General features: G+C 47.9%; 1 protein-coding gene across 1 annotated transcript in view; it reads left to right on the forward strand.

Annotated features, from left to right (window-relative positions):
• The first annotated feature begins 475 nt into the window (after nt 1-475).
• Nucleotides 476-14,349, forward strand: part of LOC124045532 (kelch domain-containing protein 8B-like) — a 175,373-nt gene continuing 161,499 nt past the window's right edge. The window contains exon 1 of the mRNA XM_046364879.1: nt 476-1,078. Coding sequence (XP_046220835.1) covers nt 688-1,078 — 391 coding nt within the window. The 5' untranslated portion in view covers nt 476-687. The remainder of the gene's footprint in view (nt 1,079-14,349) is intronic.

A 14,349-nucleotide genomic window follows, 5' to 3' on the forward strand; every position in this document is an offset into this window, starting at 1 on the left:
TCTCTCTCTCCCACCCCCTCTCTCTGTCACACTCCCTCTCGCGCGCTCTCGCTCTCTCTCTGTCACACTCCCTCTCTCTCTCTCGCGCTCTCGCTCTCTCTCGTGCTCTCTCTCTGTCACACTCCCTCTCTCTCTCTGTCACACTCCCTCTCTCTCTCTGTCACACTCCCTCTCTCGCGCTCTCTCTCCCTCTCCCTCTCTCTCTGTCACACTCCCTCTCTCTCTCTGTCCCCCCTCTCTCTCTCTGCCCCCCCCCTCTCTCTCTCTCTCTCTCTCTCTCTCACTCCCTCTCTCTCTCACTCCCTCTCTCTCTCCCTCTCTCTGTCACTCTCTTGCTCTCTCTCTCTCTCTCTCTCTCTCTCTCTCTCTCTCTCTCTCTCTCTCTCTCTCTCTCTCTCTCTCTCTCTCTCTCTCTCTCTCTCTCTCTCTGTCACACTCCCTCTCTCTCTGTCCCCCCTTCCCTCTGTCCCTCTGTCCTCTCTCTCTCTCTCTCTCTCTCTCTCTCTCTCTCTCTCTCTCTCTCTCTCTCTCTCTCTCATCTCTCTCTCATGCAGCGCAGCAAGAAAGGAGGCTGATCCGCAGTGCCCCTGCTTCTCTCTCTGTTGTTTTTGTTTGTCCGTTTTTTTATCCCCCGCCCCACCCCATCCGTGTTGTAATGACCCACCACCACTGCCAGCCTCAGGAGAGATGCCTGTACTTGAGATGGCAGTGAGCCCTGTCAAGTCCCTGTACTGGGTGGTGTTCCCCCCCATGTCCTCATGCAGGGTCTACTGCACCCCTGTGTTCCACGGTGGCCTGCTCTATGTTCTGGGAGGATGCAGTGAAACAGGCCTGCCTTTAGATACTGCTGAGGTGCTGGACATAGAGAGCCAGACATGGACCCAGCTTCCTCCGCTCCCTACAGCCCGGGCTGGGGCGTCGGCGGTGGCCCTGGGGGGTCAGGTGATGGTGATGGGGGGCATGGACCTCCAGCAGAGCCCCCTGTCCTCCGTGGAGGTCTACAATCCTGACGAGGGCAAGTGGGAGAGGAGGGCCAGCCTGGGACAGCCCTCCATGGGCATCACCTCTATAGAGAAAGGTAAGAGTCCACCTTATAGGGTACTGTACGACTGCTGCAACAGAATAATACAAAATCAGATTGAGAGCCTAAAACCCCCACAGATTGAGAGCCTAAAACCCCCACAGATTGAGAGCCTAAAACCCCCACAGATTGAGAGCCTAAAACCCCCACAGATTGAGAGCCTAAAACCCCCACAGATTGAGAGCCTCTGTAGACTTCCAGTCATTGCGCTAACGCTAGTTAGCATTGTCTCGCGAAACAACTTCTAACTTGCTTCATACCGCACGCGGAGACATGGTGGTATCCACGAGTTAATCTAACCCTGGGTATGTAGAACTTCTGATTCGACACCTTCTAACCAATGGCCCACTACACAATGTATGTAGAACTTCTGATTCGACACCTTCTAACCAATGGCCCACTACACAATGTATGTAGAACTTCTGATTCGACACCTTCTAGCCAATGGCCCACTACACAATGTATGTAGAACTTCTGATTCGACACCTTCTAGCCAATGGCCCACTACACAATGTATGTAGAACTTCTGATTCGACAATACCTTCTAGCCAATGGCCCACTACACAATGTATGTAGAACTTCTGATTCGACAATACCTTCTAACCAATGGCCCACTACACAATGTATGTAGAACTTCTGATTCGACAATACCTTCTAACCAATGGCCCACTACACAATGTATGTAGAACTTCTGATTCGACACCTTCTAGCCAATGGCCCACTACACAATGTATGTAGAACTTCTGATTCGACAATACCTTCTAGCCAATGGCCCACTACACAATGTATGTAGAACTTCTGATTCGACAATACCTTCTAACCAATGGCCCACTACACAATGTATGTAGAACTTCTGATTCGACAATACCTTCTAACCAATGGCCCACTACACAATGTATGTAGAACTTCTGATTCGACAATACCTTCTAACCAATGGCCCACTACACAATGTATGTAGAACTTCTGATTCGACAATACCTTCTAGCCAATGGCCCACTACACAATGTATGTAGAACTTCCAGAATCTCACAGTATTCCTTTAAGCTTTCTCAGGAGCAGATTCCTGTTAATTTCTAATTGACTAAAGTGTCACTAAGATCTTTTTAAGATTTTTAATTTTACCTTTATTTAACCAGGCAAGTCAGTTAAGAACAAATTCTTATTTTCAATGACGGCCTGGGAACAGTGGGTTAACTGCCTGTTCAGGGGCAGAACGACCTTGTCAGCTCGGGGGTTTGAACTCGCAACCTTCCGGTTACTAGTCCAACGCTCCAACCACTAGGCTACGCTGCCGCCCCAAGACTGTACATAGTCAGGAGCTTCAGGTATCTCAAGCTGTAGAAGATTGCCTCATCCTGATTAAGTAACCATACTGGATAGACAAAAAGCTTGTTTTTAGATCTCCCCGAGGCCTCAGGTGATGAATGTTATACAGTTTGAACAACCCCTGGAGAGAGAGAAGACTTATGGCTGTTTAGCTTTGAGTGTTTCTCTGCAGTTTTCCTTGTTGCTTTCTGTTTACGTACATGATCAGCTTCCGTTCTGAGATGGTGAGTACACTACTTAGCAGACGGCTGCAATACAATGTCCTTACATGGTCATAGTACTGGTGATCATGTAACAGTATAATTTTAAACCGTCCCCTCGCCCATACCCGGGCGCGAACCAGGGACCTTTCTGCACACATCGACAACAGTCACCCTCGAAGCATCGTTACCCATCGCTCCACAAAAGCCGCGGCCCTTGCAGAGCAAGGGGAACTACTACTTCAAGGTCTCAGAGCAAGTGACGTAACCGATTGAAACGCTATTTAGCGCACACCGCTAACTAAGCTAGCCGTTTCACATCCGTTACAATAGTACTGGTGATAGTACTGGTGATCATACTGGTGATAGTACTGGTGATAGTACTGGTCATAGTACTGGTGATAGTACATTTACATTACATTTAAGTCATTTAGCAGACGCTCTTATCCAGAGCGACTTACAAATTGGTGCATTCACCTTATGACATCCAGTGGGACAGTCACTTAACAATAGTGCATCTAAAACTTAGGGGGGGGGTGGGGTGAGAGGGATTACTTAACCTATCCTAGGTATTCCTTAAAGAGGTGGGGTTTCAGGTGTCTCCGGAAGGTGGTGATTGACTCCGCTGTCCTGGCGTCGTGAGGGAGTTTGTTCCACCATTGGGGGGCCAGGGCAGCGAACAGTTTTGACTGGGCTGAGCGGGAGCTGTACTTCCTCAGTGGTAGGGAGGCGAGCAGGCCAGAGGTGGATGAACGCAGTGCCCTTGTTTGGGTGTAGGGCCTGATCAGAGCCTGGAGGTACTGAGGTGCCGTTCCCCTCACAGCTCCGTAGGCAAGCACCATGGTCTTGTAGCGGATGCGAGCTTCAACTGGAAGCCAGTGGAGTGAACGGAGGAGCGGGGTGACGTGAGAGAACTTGGGAAGGTTGAACACCAGACGGGCTGCGGCGTTCTGGATGAGTTGAAGGGGTTTAATGGCACAGGCAGGGAGCCCAGCCAACAGCGAGTTGCAGTAATCCAGACGGGAGATGACAAGTGCCTGGATTAGGACCTGCGCCGCTTCCTGTGTGAGGCAGGGTCGTACTCTGCGGATGTTGTAGAGCATGAACCTACAGGAACGGGCCACCGCCTTGATGTTAGTAGAGAACGACAGGGTGTTGTCCAGGATCACGCCAAGGTTCTTGGCGCTCTGGGAGGAGGACACAATGGAGTTGTCGACCGTGATGGCGAGATCATGGAACGGGCAGTCCTTCCCCGGGAGGAAGAGCAGCTCCGTCTTGCCGAGGTTCAGCTTGAGGTGGTGATCCGTCATCCACACTGATATGTCTGCCAGACATGCAGAGATGCGATTCGCCACCTGGTCATCAGAAGGGGGAAAGGAGAAGATTAATTGTGTGTCGTCTGCATAGCAATGATAAGAGAGACCATGTGAGGTTATGACAGAGCCAAGTGACTTGGTGTATAGCGAGAATAGGAGAGGGCCAAGAACAGAGCCCTGGGGACACCAGTGGTGAGAGCGCGTGGTGAGGAGACAGATTCTCGCCACGCCACCTGGTAGGAGCGACCTGTCAGGTAGGACGCAATCCAAGCGTGGGCCGCGCCGGGAGATGCCCAACTCGGAGAGGGTGGAGAGGAGGATCTGATGGTTCACAGTATCGAAGGCAGCCGATAGATCTAGAAGGATGAGAGCAGAGGAGAGAGAGTTAGCTTTAGCAGTGCGGAGCGCCTCCGTGATACAGAGGAGAGCAGTCTCAGTTGAATGACTAGTCTTGAAACCTGACTGATTTGGATCAAGAAGGTCATTCAGAGAGAGATAGCGGGAGAGCTGGCCAAGGACGGCACGTTCAAGAGTTTTGGAGAGAAAAGAAAGAAGGGATACTGGTCTGTAATTGTTGACATCGGAGGGGATCGAGTGTAGGTTTTTTCAGAAGGGGTGCAACTCTCGCTCTCTTGAAGACGGAAGGGACGTAGCCAACGGTCAGGGATGAGTTGATGAGCGAGGTGAGGTAAGGGAGAAGGTCTCCGGAAATGGTCTGGAGAAGAGAGGAGGGGATAGGGTCAAGCGGGCAGGTTGTTGGGCGGCCGGCCGTCACAAGACGCGAGATTTCATCTGGAGAGAGAGGGGAGAAAGAGGTCAGAGCACAGGGTAGGGCAGTGTGAGCAGAACCAGCGGTGTCGTTTGACTTAGCAAACGAGGATCGGATGTCGTCGACCTTCTTTTCAAAATGGTTGACGAAGTCATCTGCAGAGAGGGAGGAGGGGGGGGGAGGGGGCGGAGGATTCAGGAGGGAGGAGAAGGTGGCAAAGAGCTTCCTAGGGTTAGAGGCAGATGCTTGGAATTTAGCGTGGTAGAAAGTGGCTTTAGCAGCAGAGACAGAGGAGGAAAATGTAGTACTGGTGATAGTACTGGTGATCATACTGGTGGTAGTACTGAGCGATAGTACTGGTGATAGTACTGGTGATAGTACTGAGCGATAGTATCGGTGATAGTACTGGTGATAGTACTGGTGATAGTACTAGTGATAGTACTGAGCGATAGTACTGGTGATAGTACTGGTGATAGTACTGAGCGATAGTACTGGTGATCATACTGGCGATAGTACTGGTGATAGTATCGGTGATAGTACTGGTGATAGTACTGGTGATAGTACTGGTGATAGTACTGGTGATAGTACTGGTGATAGTACTGGTGATAGTACTGGTGATCATACTGGTGGTAGTACTGGTGATAGTACTGGTGATAGTACTGGTGATAGTACTGGTGATCATACTGGTGGTAGTACTGGTGATAGTACTGGTGGTAGTACTGGTGATAGTACTGGTGATAGTACAGGTGATAGTACTGCTGATAGTACTGGTGATAGTACTGGTGATAGTACTGGTGATAGTACTGAGCGATAGTACTAGTGATAGTACTGGTGATAGTACTGAGCGATAGTACTGGTGATAGTACTGGTGATAGTACTGGTGATAGTACTGGTGATAGTACTGAGCGATAGTACTGGTGATAGTACTGGTGATAGTACTGGTGATCGTACTGGTGATAGTACTGGTGATAGTATCGGTGATAGTACTGGTGATAGTACTGGTGATAGTACTGGTGATAGTACTGGTGATAGTACTGAGCGATAGTACTGGTGATAGTACTGGTGATAGTACTGGTGATAGTACTGGTGATAGTACTGGTGATCGTACTGGTGATAGTACTGGTGATAGTATCGGTGATAGTACTGGTGATAGTATCGGTGATAGTACTGGTGATAGTACTGGTGATAGTACTGGTGATAGTACTGGTGATAGTACTGAGCGATAGTACTGGTGATAGTACTGGTGATAGTACTGGTGATAGTACTGGTGATAGTATCGGTGATAGTACTGGTGATAGTATCGGTGATAGTACTGGTGATAGTACTGGTGATAGTACTGGTGATAGTACTGGTGATAGTACTGGTGATAGTACTGGTAATAGAAAACAGCAGGCGAAGCACCAGTGTTGTTTTCGTTTGGTTTTCTGTTTCAGTTTGTTTCTACACAGCTGTCTGAACATACTAATACTGTAAGCCTTTGGTTTTCAAAAGTATCCCTGGGTAGGAAAGAGAGTGAAGCCATGGTTAAACACAGTCCTTCGTCTTTCTCCACAGACATTAGATGCTGTTCCTTGTCTGTGATACACTCCATCTTGGTTTTTTCTTATATTTTTATCTTGTGTTTTTTTTGTTTTTCAAACTTTTTTTGTTTTGTATTACATTGTTATTGATTACTGCATTGTTGAAAATAGTATTTGAAATAAGTATTTGAAAATACTTTCAAATATTATGCTATTTATATACTTTTAAATACTTCCAATAGAAGTAGTTGATTTGGGCCACATTATTTAAGAATATTAAAATACACATAAAATAAGTATTTAAAATAACTACTAATCCAACCCAGGTCTGGTTAAAAGTTAAAACATCCACTTCAATAGTGTTTTAATAGAGTTCTTCTCCATGTCAGTATTACATCTTACTGTGTGTCAGAGAAATAAGGCCTGAAAGTGGTGTGTGTGTGTGTGTGTGTGTGTGTGTGTGTGTGTGTGTGTGTGTGTGTGTGTGTGTGTGTGTGTGTGTGTGTGTGTGTGTGTGTGTGTGTGTGTGTGTGTGTGTGTGTGTGTGTGTGTGTGTGTGTGTGTGTGTGTGTGTGTGTGTGTGTGTGTGTGGACTGGCAGCTGTGTGATGTGTATAATAAGCAGAGCTGAGGCTCTAAGCTTCCCAACATCTCAACTTCTCCCACTGATGCTTCCTGATCGCTCTCTCACTCTCTGGCAGATGATTGGCTGTGGGCTCTTGAGGCCAGCCCCTCCCTCGACCCTCCAGAACATCATGCACAATACACAGCTGTATCACCCCCCCTCTCTCACCTTCCACAGTTTTTTTTATCTTGATTTATTTTCAAGCGAGCATTGCTGTTGCTTGGCAACAACTGGGTGTACATTTTTTTTTAAAGATGTGAGTCAGCAACATTGTGTATGTGTTGGAAGCGAAGAGCCACCCAGGGAGCAAAAGTTACAACAGCATTGTATTTAGAGTGACAGTGGTTGCGTCGCCTTGCCAACCTGTGACTACCTCCTCTTCTGTTGCTGTCAGGGCTTTGTTTCACGCCATCATGGGACATGCCTGCATTTGAACCTTTTTATTTAAAGCTTTTTCATCAAACTGTCCCCTTATCTTTTTTATGTCAGATGGTCCAGCTCCATCCTCAGACAATCACTTTCATGTTTGATGTAATTCTCATTTCTGAAAAAGGCTTAAAATACAGGATACAGTCTTGCCGTGTCACGTGATTGTGCAGAAAACATGGCCCTACTTATAGCTGGTGCTGCATCAGCTGCAGTGAACGCTGAAGACAGGGGCCCTTTTCTACTCTCTTCCTGTTCTTCTACACATTTTTGACATGGGGTGGAGATAAATTGTTATTTTAAAGCTAATTTCATGCAATTCTACACATTTTGTCATGATTTATGACATGTCAATATGATATATATATATATATATTTTACCTTTATTTAACTAGGCAAGTTAGTTAAGAACAAATTCTTATTCTTATCTGAGTGAGAATGACTAACAAAATCAATGGGGGCCCCCCTGGAGGTCAGGGCCCCCTGGAGGTCAGGGCCCCTGGAGGTCAGGGCCCCTGGAGGTTAGGGCCCCCTGGAGGTCAGGGCCCCCTGGAGGTTAGGTCCCATGACTACCATCTTCGATACCTGGCTAGACTAACTACCATTGAGTGACTGTCAGTAACAAGAAAAATACTGCTGAAGCACAAACAAATTTTGAAATGGCACCTGGTTTATTCTACTCTTTATGCTCTCCTTAGTTGAGACCCCGACTGAGTTCCTAAAATGTTTATTATTCTTATTTATTTCTTGTTGGTCGGGGGGCTCTCTAGCAGCTGAGGGCCCTAAGCGACCGCTGGTGTTGCTTATGCCTGGAACCGCCCCTGGGCTTAAGTTTTTCTTTTTGTTGCTGTTTCCTTTCTACTTAATATGAGCTTCATTTCTAAGATTATTCCAAACACTGGCTGTAGTCTTTTAATGAACTGTCATGCCTTCCCTATTGGCCGGCCTGCTACTAGCCTGATTAAAAAGCAGTTTCACAGTGCTGTCATCCCACCAGATTATATTTTCACCATGTTTTAGAACTTCCTCTGGCAATTACTGCAAAGCACTTGGCTCACTTATATAGTCTGTTATGTCCTCGTTTGGTGGCACCACGCTTTGGTTCTTGCTAGCTAGATAATTTATTAAAATATTTCTGAGCAGGTAGGGTCTCAAACACTTTGTATGATATGCTAAAAGGCTGTTTTTTGGGGTCAATCAGAACACATCATTTAAGTTTGGGTCGATCTGAACATATTGTCTTGGTGGCTTGTTTCGTATGTGTTCTGCAGCTCCTTTACAGTGCCACTGTTATGTGAATAACAACAACACCCAAATAAGTGAGATAGAAAATGGCTTGGTCTCTCTTAGACAGAGAACTGGCCCTGTGTTGTTGGCCACCCTCCAGTCTGTCAGATGGCAAACAGACAGACACTGCAGGACACTGCAGGACATGAAGCCACTGTGGCAGTGTCCCCTGGGACACTCATGAATACGACAAAAAGATTATAATGAATTAATGTTTTGAAGATCTTTATATCTTACAGCCTGAAAACACTGATCTCATAACTACATTTTTAATAAGCACAGCAGGACTTTTAAGGTAAACTTCTTAATATGCAAAAAATACAGTCATGTACACTGAGTTTACAAAACATTAGGAACACCTTCCTAATATTCAGTCGCGTCGCTTTTGCCCTCAGAACAGCCTCAAGTTCGTCGAGCCATGGACTCTACATTGTGTCTAAAACACACACACACACACACACACACACACACACACACACACACACACACACACACACACACACACACACACACACACACACACACACACACACACACACACACACACACACACACACACACACACACACACACACACACACACACACTTATGAATGAAACCCAGTGAGGCCTGTTTGGTGATGTGCATTATGGTAGGATGCTTGAGCGAACACTGTCAAGAGGTAAACCTCTGACCACAAGCCTTTTGTTCATTTGTCCAGGTGTCAGACAACTGAAGCAGACTCCTTTGGTCTTCAACATGTCTCATTTATCTTGATGTGTGTGGGGGGGGTTTGATGATGTGAGGCCTGAGGCAATTGTCTCTTCGGCGTAATAGTAAGTCCGCCACAGTGTAGGTTGAAACACTGATGTATTTATGGCTGAATCTGCAGGAAAGATGATGTATAACTGATGATGTAGTCTCGTCCTCTCAGTGAGGGCTATTGTGGAATGAACCTGTGATCTTGCTGTGCAGCGCCCCCCCCCCCACCCCCGTGAGCTTGCTGTGCGACCCCCACCCTCCTGTGACCTTGCTGAGTGACCTCCCCTGTTATCTTGCTGAGTGACCTCCCCTCCACCCCTTTCCCCTGTTATCTTGCTGAGTGACCTCCCCCTCCACCCCTTTCCCTGTTATCTTGCTGAGTGACTTCCCCCTCCACCCCTTTCCCCTGTTATCTTGCTGAGTGACTTGACCCCTCCACCCCTTCCCCCTGTTATCTTGCTGAGTGACCTCCCCTGTTATCTTGCTGAGTGACCTCCCCCTCCACCCCTTTCCCCTGTTATCTTGCTGAGTGACCTCCCCCTCCACCCCTTTCCTCTGTTATCTTGCTGAGTGACCTCCCCCTGTTATCTTACTGAGTGACCTCCCCTTCCACCCCTTTCCCCTGTTATCTTGCTGAGTGACCTCCCCTCCACCCCTTTCCCCTGTTATCTTGCTGAGTGACCTCCCCTGTTATCTTACTGAGTGACCTCCCCTTCCACCCCTTTCCCCTGTTATCTTGCTGAGTGACCTCCCCTCCACCCCTTTCCCCTGTTATCTTGCTGAGTGACCTCCCCCTGTTATCTTACTGAGTGATCTCCCCTTCCACCCCTTTCCCCTGTTATCTTGCTGAGTGACCTCCCCCTCCACCCCTTTCCCCTGTGACCTGGCTGTGAGAGTCAGTGTTTTTGATTGAACATGGGGATCAGTGAATAGGAAAGCATTACACACGGGGCGCTTTTGGGGCTTTCAGAATTGTCTGTGTGCCTGCAGCAGTAATTGAGCCAGTTAAGGTTCGCATCGGAGCTCATTGTCCCTATCCCAGTAGTGTTTCCTCCTCTCTATCCTCCTCTCTATCCCAGTAGTGTTTCCTCCTCTCTATCCTCCTCTCTATCCCAGTAGTGTCTCCTCCTCTCTATCCCAGTAGTGTTTCCTCCTCTCTATCCCAGTAGTGTTTCCTCCTCTCTATCCCAGTAGTGTTTCCTCCTCGCTATCCTCCTCTCTATCCCAGTAGTGTTTCCTCCTCTCTATCCTCCTCTCTATCCCAGTAGTGTTTCCTCCTCTCTATCCTCCTCTCTATCCCAGTAGTGTATCCTCTTCTCTATCCCAGTAGTGTTTCCTCCTCTCTATCCTCCTCTCTATCCCAGTAGTGTTTCCTCCTCTCTATCCCAGTAGTGTTTCCTCCTCTCTATCCCAGTAGTGCTTCCTCCTCTCTATCCCAGTAGTGCTTCCTCCTCTCTATCCCAGTAGTGTTTCCTCCTCTCTATCCCAGTAGTGCTTCCTCCTCTCTATCCCAGTAGTGTTTCCTCCTCTCTATCCCAGTAGTGCTTCCTCCTCTCTATCCCAGTAGTGTTTCCTCCTCTCTATCATCCTCTCTATCCCAGTTGTGTTTCCTCCTCTCTATCCCAGTAGTGTTTCCTCCTCTCTATCCCAGTAGTGTTTCCTCCTCTCTATCCTCCTCTCTATCCTCCTCTCTAACCCAGTAATGTTTCCTCCTCTCTATCCTCCTCCCTATCCCAGTAGTGTTTCCTCCTCTCTGTCCCAGTAGTGTTTCCTCCTCTCTATCCTCCTCTCTATCCCAGTAGTGTCTCCTCCTCTCTGTCCCAGTAGTGTTTCCTCCTCTCTATCCTCCTCTCTATCCTCCTCTCTAACCCAGTAGTGTTTCCTCCTCTCTATCCTCCTCCCTATCCCAGTAGTGTTTCCTCCTCTATATACCAGTAGTGTTTCCTCCTCTCTATCCCAGTAGTGTTTCCTCTCTATCCTCCTCTCTGTCCCAGTAGTGTTTCCTCCTCTCTATCCTCCTCTCTATCCTCCTCTCTAACCCAGTAGTGTTTCCTCCTCTCTATCCTCCTCCCTATCCCAGTAGTGTTTCCTCCTCTCTATCCCAGTAGTGCTTCCTCCTCTCTATCCCAGTAGTGTATCCTCCTCTCTATCCCAGTAGTGTATCCTCCTCTCTATCCTCCTCTCTATCCCAGTAGTGTATCCTTCTCTCTATCCTCCTCTCTATCCCAGTAGTGTATCCTTCTCTCTATCCTCCTCTCTATCCCAGAAGTGTATCCTCCTCTCTATCCCAGTAGTGTATCCTCCTCTCTATCCCAGTAGAATTTCCTCCTCTCTATCCCAGTAGTGTTTCCTCCTCTCTATCCCAGTAGTGTTTCCTCCTCTCTATCCCAGTAGTGTATCCTCCTCTCTATCCCAGTAGTGTTTCCTCCTCTCTATCCCAGTAGTGTTTCCTCCTCTCTATCCCAGTAGTGTTTCCTCCTCTCTATCCCAGTAGTGTTTTCTCCTCTCTATCCCAGTAGTGTTTCCTCCTCTCTATCCCAGTAGTGTATCCTCCTCTCTATCCCAGTAGTGTTTCCTCCTCTCTATCCCAGTAGTGCTTCCTCCTCTCTATCCCAGTAGTGTATCCTCCTCTCTATCCCAGTAGTGCTTCCTCCTCTCTAACCCAGTAATGTTTCCTCCTCTCTATCCTCCTCCCTATCCCAGTAGTGTTTCCTCCTCTCTGTCCCAGTAGTGTTTCCTCCTCTCTATCCTCCTCTCTATCCCAGTAGTGTCTCCTCCTCTCTGTCCCAGTAGTGTTTCCTCCTCTCTATCCTCCTCTCTATCCTCCTCTCTAACCCAGTAGTGTTTCCTCCTCTCTATCCTCCTCCCTATCCCAGTAGTGTTTCCTCCTCTCTATACCAGTAGTGTTTCCTCCTCTCTATCCTCCTCTCTATCCCAGTAGTGTTTCCTCCTCTCTATCCTCCTCTCTATCCCAGTAGTGTTTCCTCCTCTCTATCCTCCTCTCTGTCCCAGTAGTGTTTCCTCCTCTCTATCCCAGTAGTGCTTCCACCTCTCTATCCTAGTAATGTTTCCTCCTCTCTATCCTCCTCTCTATCCCAGTAGTGTTTCCTCCTCTCTATCCTCCTCTCTATCCCAGTAGTGTTTCCTCCTCTCTATCCTCCTCTCTATCCTCCTCTCTATCCCAGTAGTGTTTCCTCCTCTCTATACCGGTAGTGTTTCCTCCTCTCTATCCTCCTCTCTATCCCAGTAGTGTTTCCTCCTCTCTATCCTCCTCTCTATCCTCCTCTCTATCCCAGTAGTGTTTCCTCCTCTCTGTCCCAGTAATGTTTCCTCCTCTCTATCCTCCTCTCTAACCCAGTAGTGTTTCCTCCTCTCTATACCAGTAGTGTTTCCTCCTCTCTATCCTCCTCTCTATCCCAGTAGTGTATCCTCCTCTCTATCCCAGTAGTGTTTCCTCCTCTCTATCCTCCTCTCTATCCCAGTAGTGTTTCCTCCTCTCTATCCTCCTCTCTGTCCCAGTAGTGTTTCCTCCTCTCTATCCCAGTAGTGTTTCCTCCTCTCTATCCTCCTCTCTGTCCCAGTAGTGTATCCTCCTCTCTATCCCAGTAGTGCTTCCTCCTCTCTATCCCAGTAGTGTTTCCTCCTCTCTATCCCAGTAGTGCTTCCTCCTCTCTATCCCAGTAGTGTTTCCTCCTCTCTATCCTCCTCTCTATCCCAGTAGTGTTTCCTCCTCTCTATCCCAGTAGTGTTTCCTCCTCTCTATCCCAGTAGTGTTTCCTCCTCTCTATCCCAGTAGTGTTTCCTCCTCTCTATCCTCCTCTCTATCCTCCTCTCTAACCCAGTAATGTTTCCTCCTCTCTATCCTCCTCCCTATCCCAGTAGTGTTTCCTCCTCTCTGTCCCAGTAGTGTTTCCCCCTCTCTATCCTCCTCTCTATCCCAGTAGTGTTTCCTCCTCTCTATCCCAGTAGTGTTTCCTCCTCTCTATCCCAGTAGTGTTTCCTCCTCTCTATCCTCCTCTCTATCCTCCTCTCTATCCTCCTCTCTAACCCAGTAATGTTTCCTCCTCTCTATCCTCCTCTCTATCCTCCTCTCTATCCTCCTCTCTTTCCTCCTCTCTATCCTCCTCCCTATCCCAGTAGTATTTCCTCCTCTCTATACCAGTAGTGTTTCCTCCTCTCTATCCTCCTCTGTATCCCAGTAGTGTTTCCTCCTCTCTACCCCAGTAGTGTTTCCTCCTCTCTATCCTCCTCTCTATCCTCCTCTCTGTCCCAGTAGTGTTTCCTCCTCTCTATCCCAGTAGTGTATCCTCCTCTCTATCCCAGTAGTGCTTCCTCCTCTCTATCCCAGTAGTGTATCCTCCTCTCTATCCCAGTAATGTTTCCTCCTCTCTATCCTCCTCTCTATCCCAGTAGTGTTTCCTCCTCTCTATCCCAGTAGTGTTTCCTCCTCTCTATCCTCCTCTCTATCCCAGTAGTGTTTCCTCCTCTCTATCCCAGTAGTGTTTCCTCCTCTCTATCCTCCTCTCTATCCTCCTCTCTATCCCAGTAGTGTTTCCTCCTCTCTATCCTCCTCTCTATCCTCCTCTCTAACCCAGTAGTGTTTCCTCCTCTCTATCCTCCTCCCTATCCCAGTAGTGTTTCCTCCTCTCTATACCAGTAGTGTTTCCTCCTCTCTATCCTCCTCTCTATCCCAGTAGTGTATCCTCCTCTCTATCCCAGTAGTGTTTCCTCCTCTCTATCCTCCTCTCTATCCCAGTAGTGTATCCTCCTCTCTATCCCAGTAGTGTTTCCTCCTCTCTATCCTCCTCTCTACCCCAGTAGTGTTTCCTCCTCTCTATCCTCCTCTCTGTCCCAGTAGTGTTTCCTCCTCTCTATCCCAGTAGTGTTTCCTCCTCTCTATCCTCCTCTCTATCCCAGTAGTGTTTCCTCCTCTCTATCCTCCTCTCTATCCTCCTCTCTATCCCAGTAGTGTTTCCTCCTCTCTATCCCAGTAGTGTTTCCTCCTCTCTATCCCAGTAGTGTTTCCTCCTCTCTATCCTCCTCTCTATCCCAGTAGTG

This window comes from Oncorhynchus gorbuscha, linkage group LG10 (assembly GCF_021184085.1).
Source record: "Oncorhynchus gorbuscha isolate QuinsamMale2020 ecotype Even-year linkage group LG10, OgorEven_v1.0, whole genome shotgun sequence".
Classification (NCBI taxonomy): domain Eukaryota; kingdom Metazoa; phylum Chordata; class Actinopteri; order Salmoniformes; family Salmonidae; genus Oncorhynchus; species Oncorhynchus gorbuscha.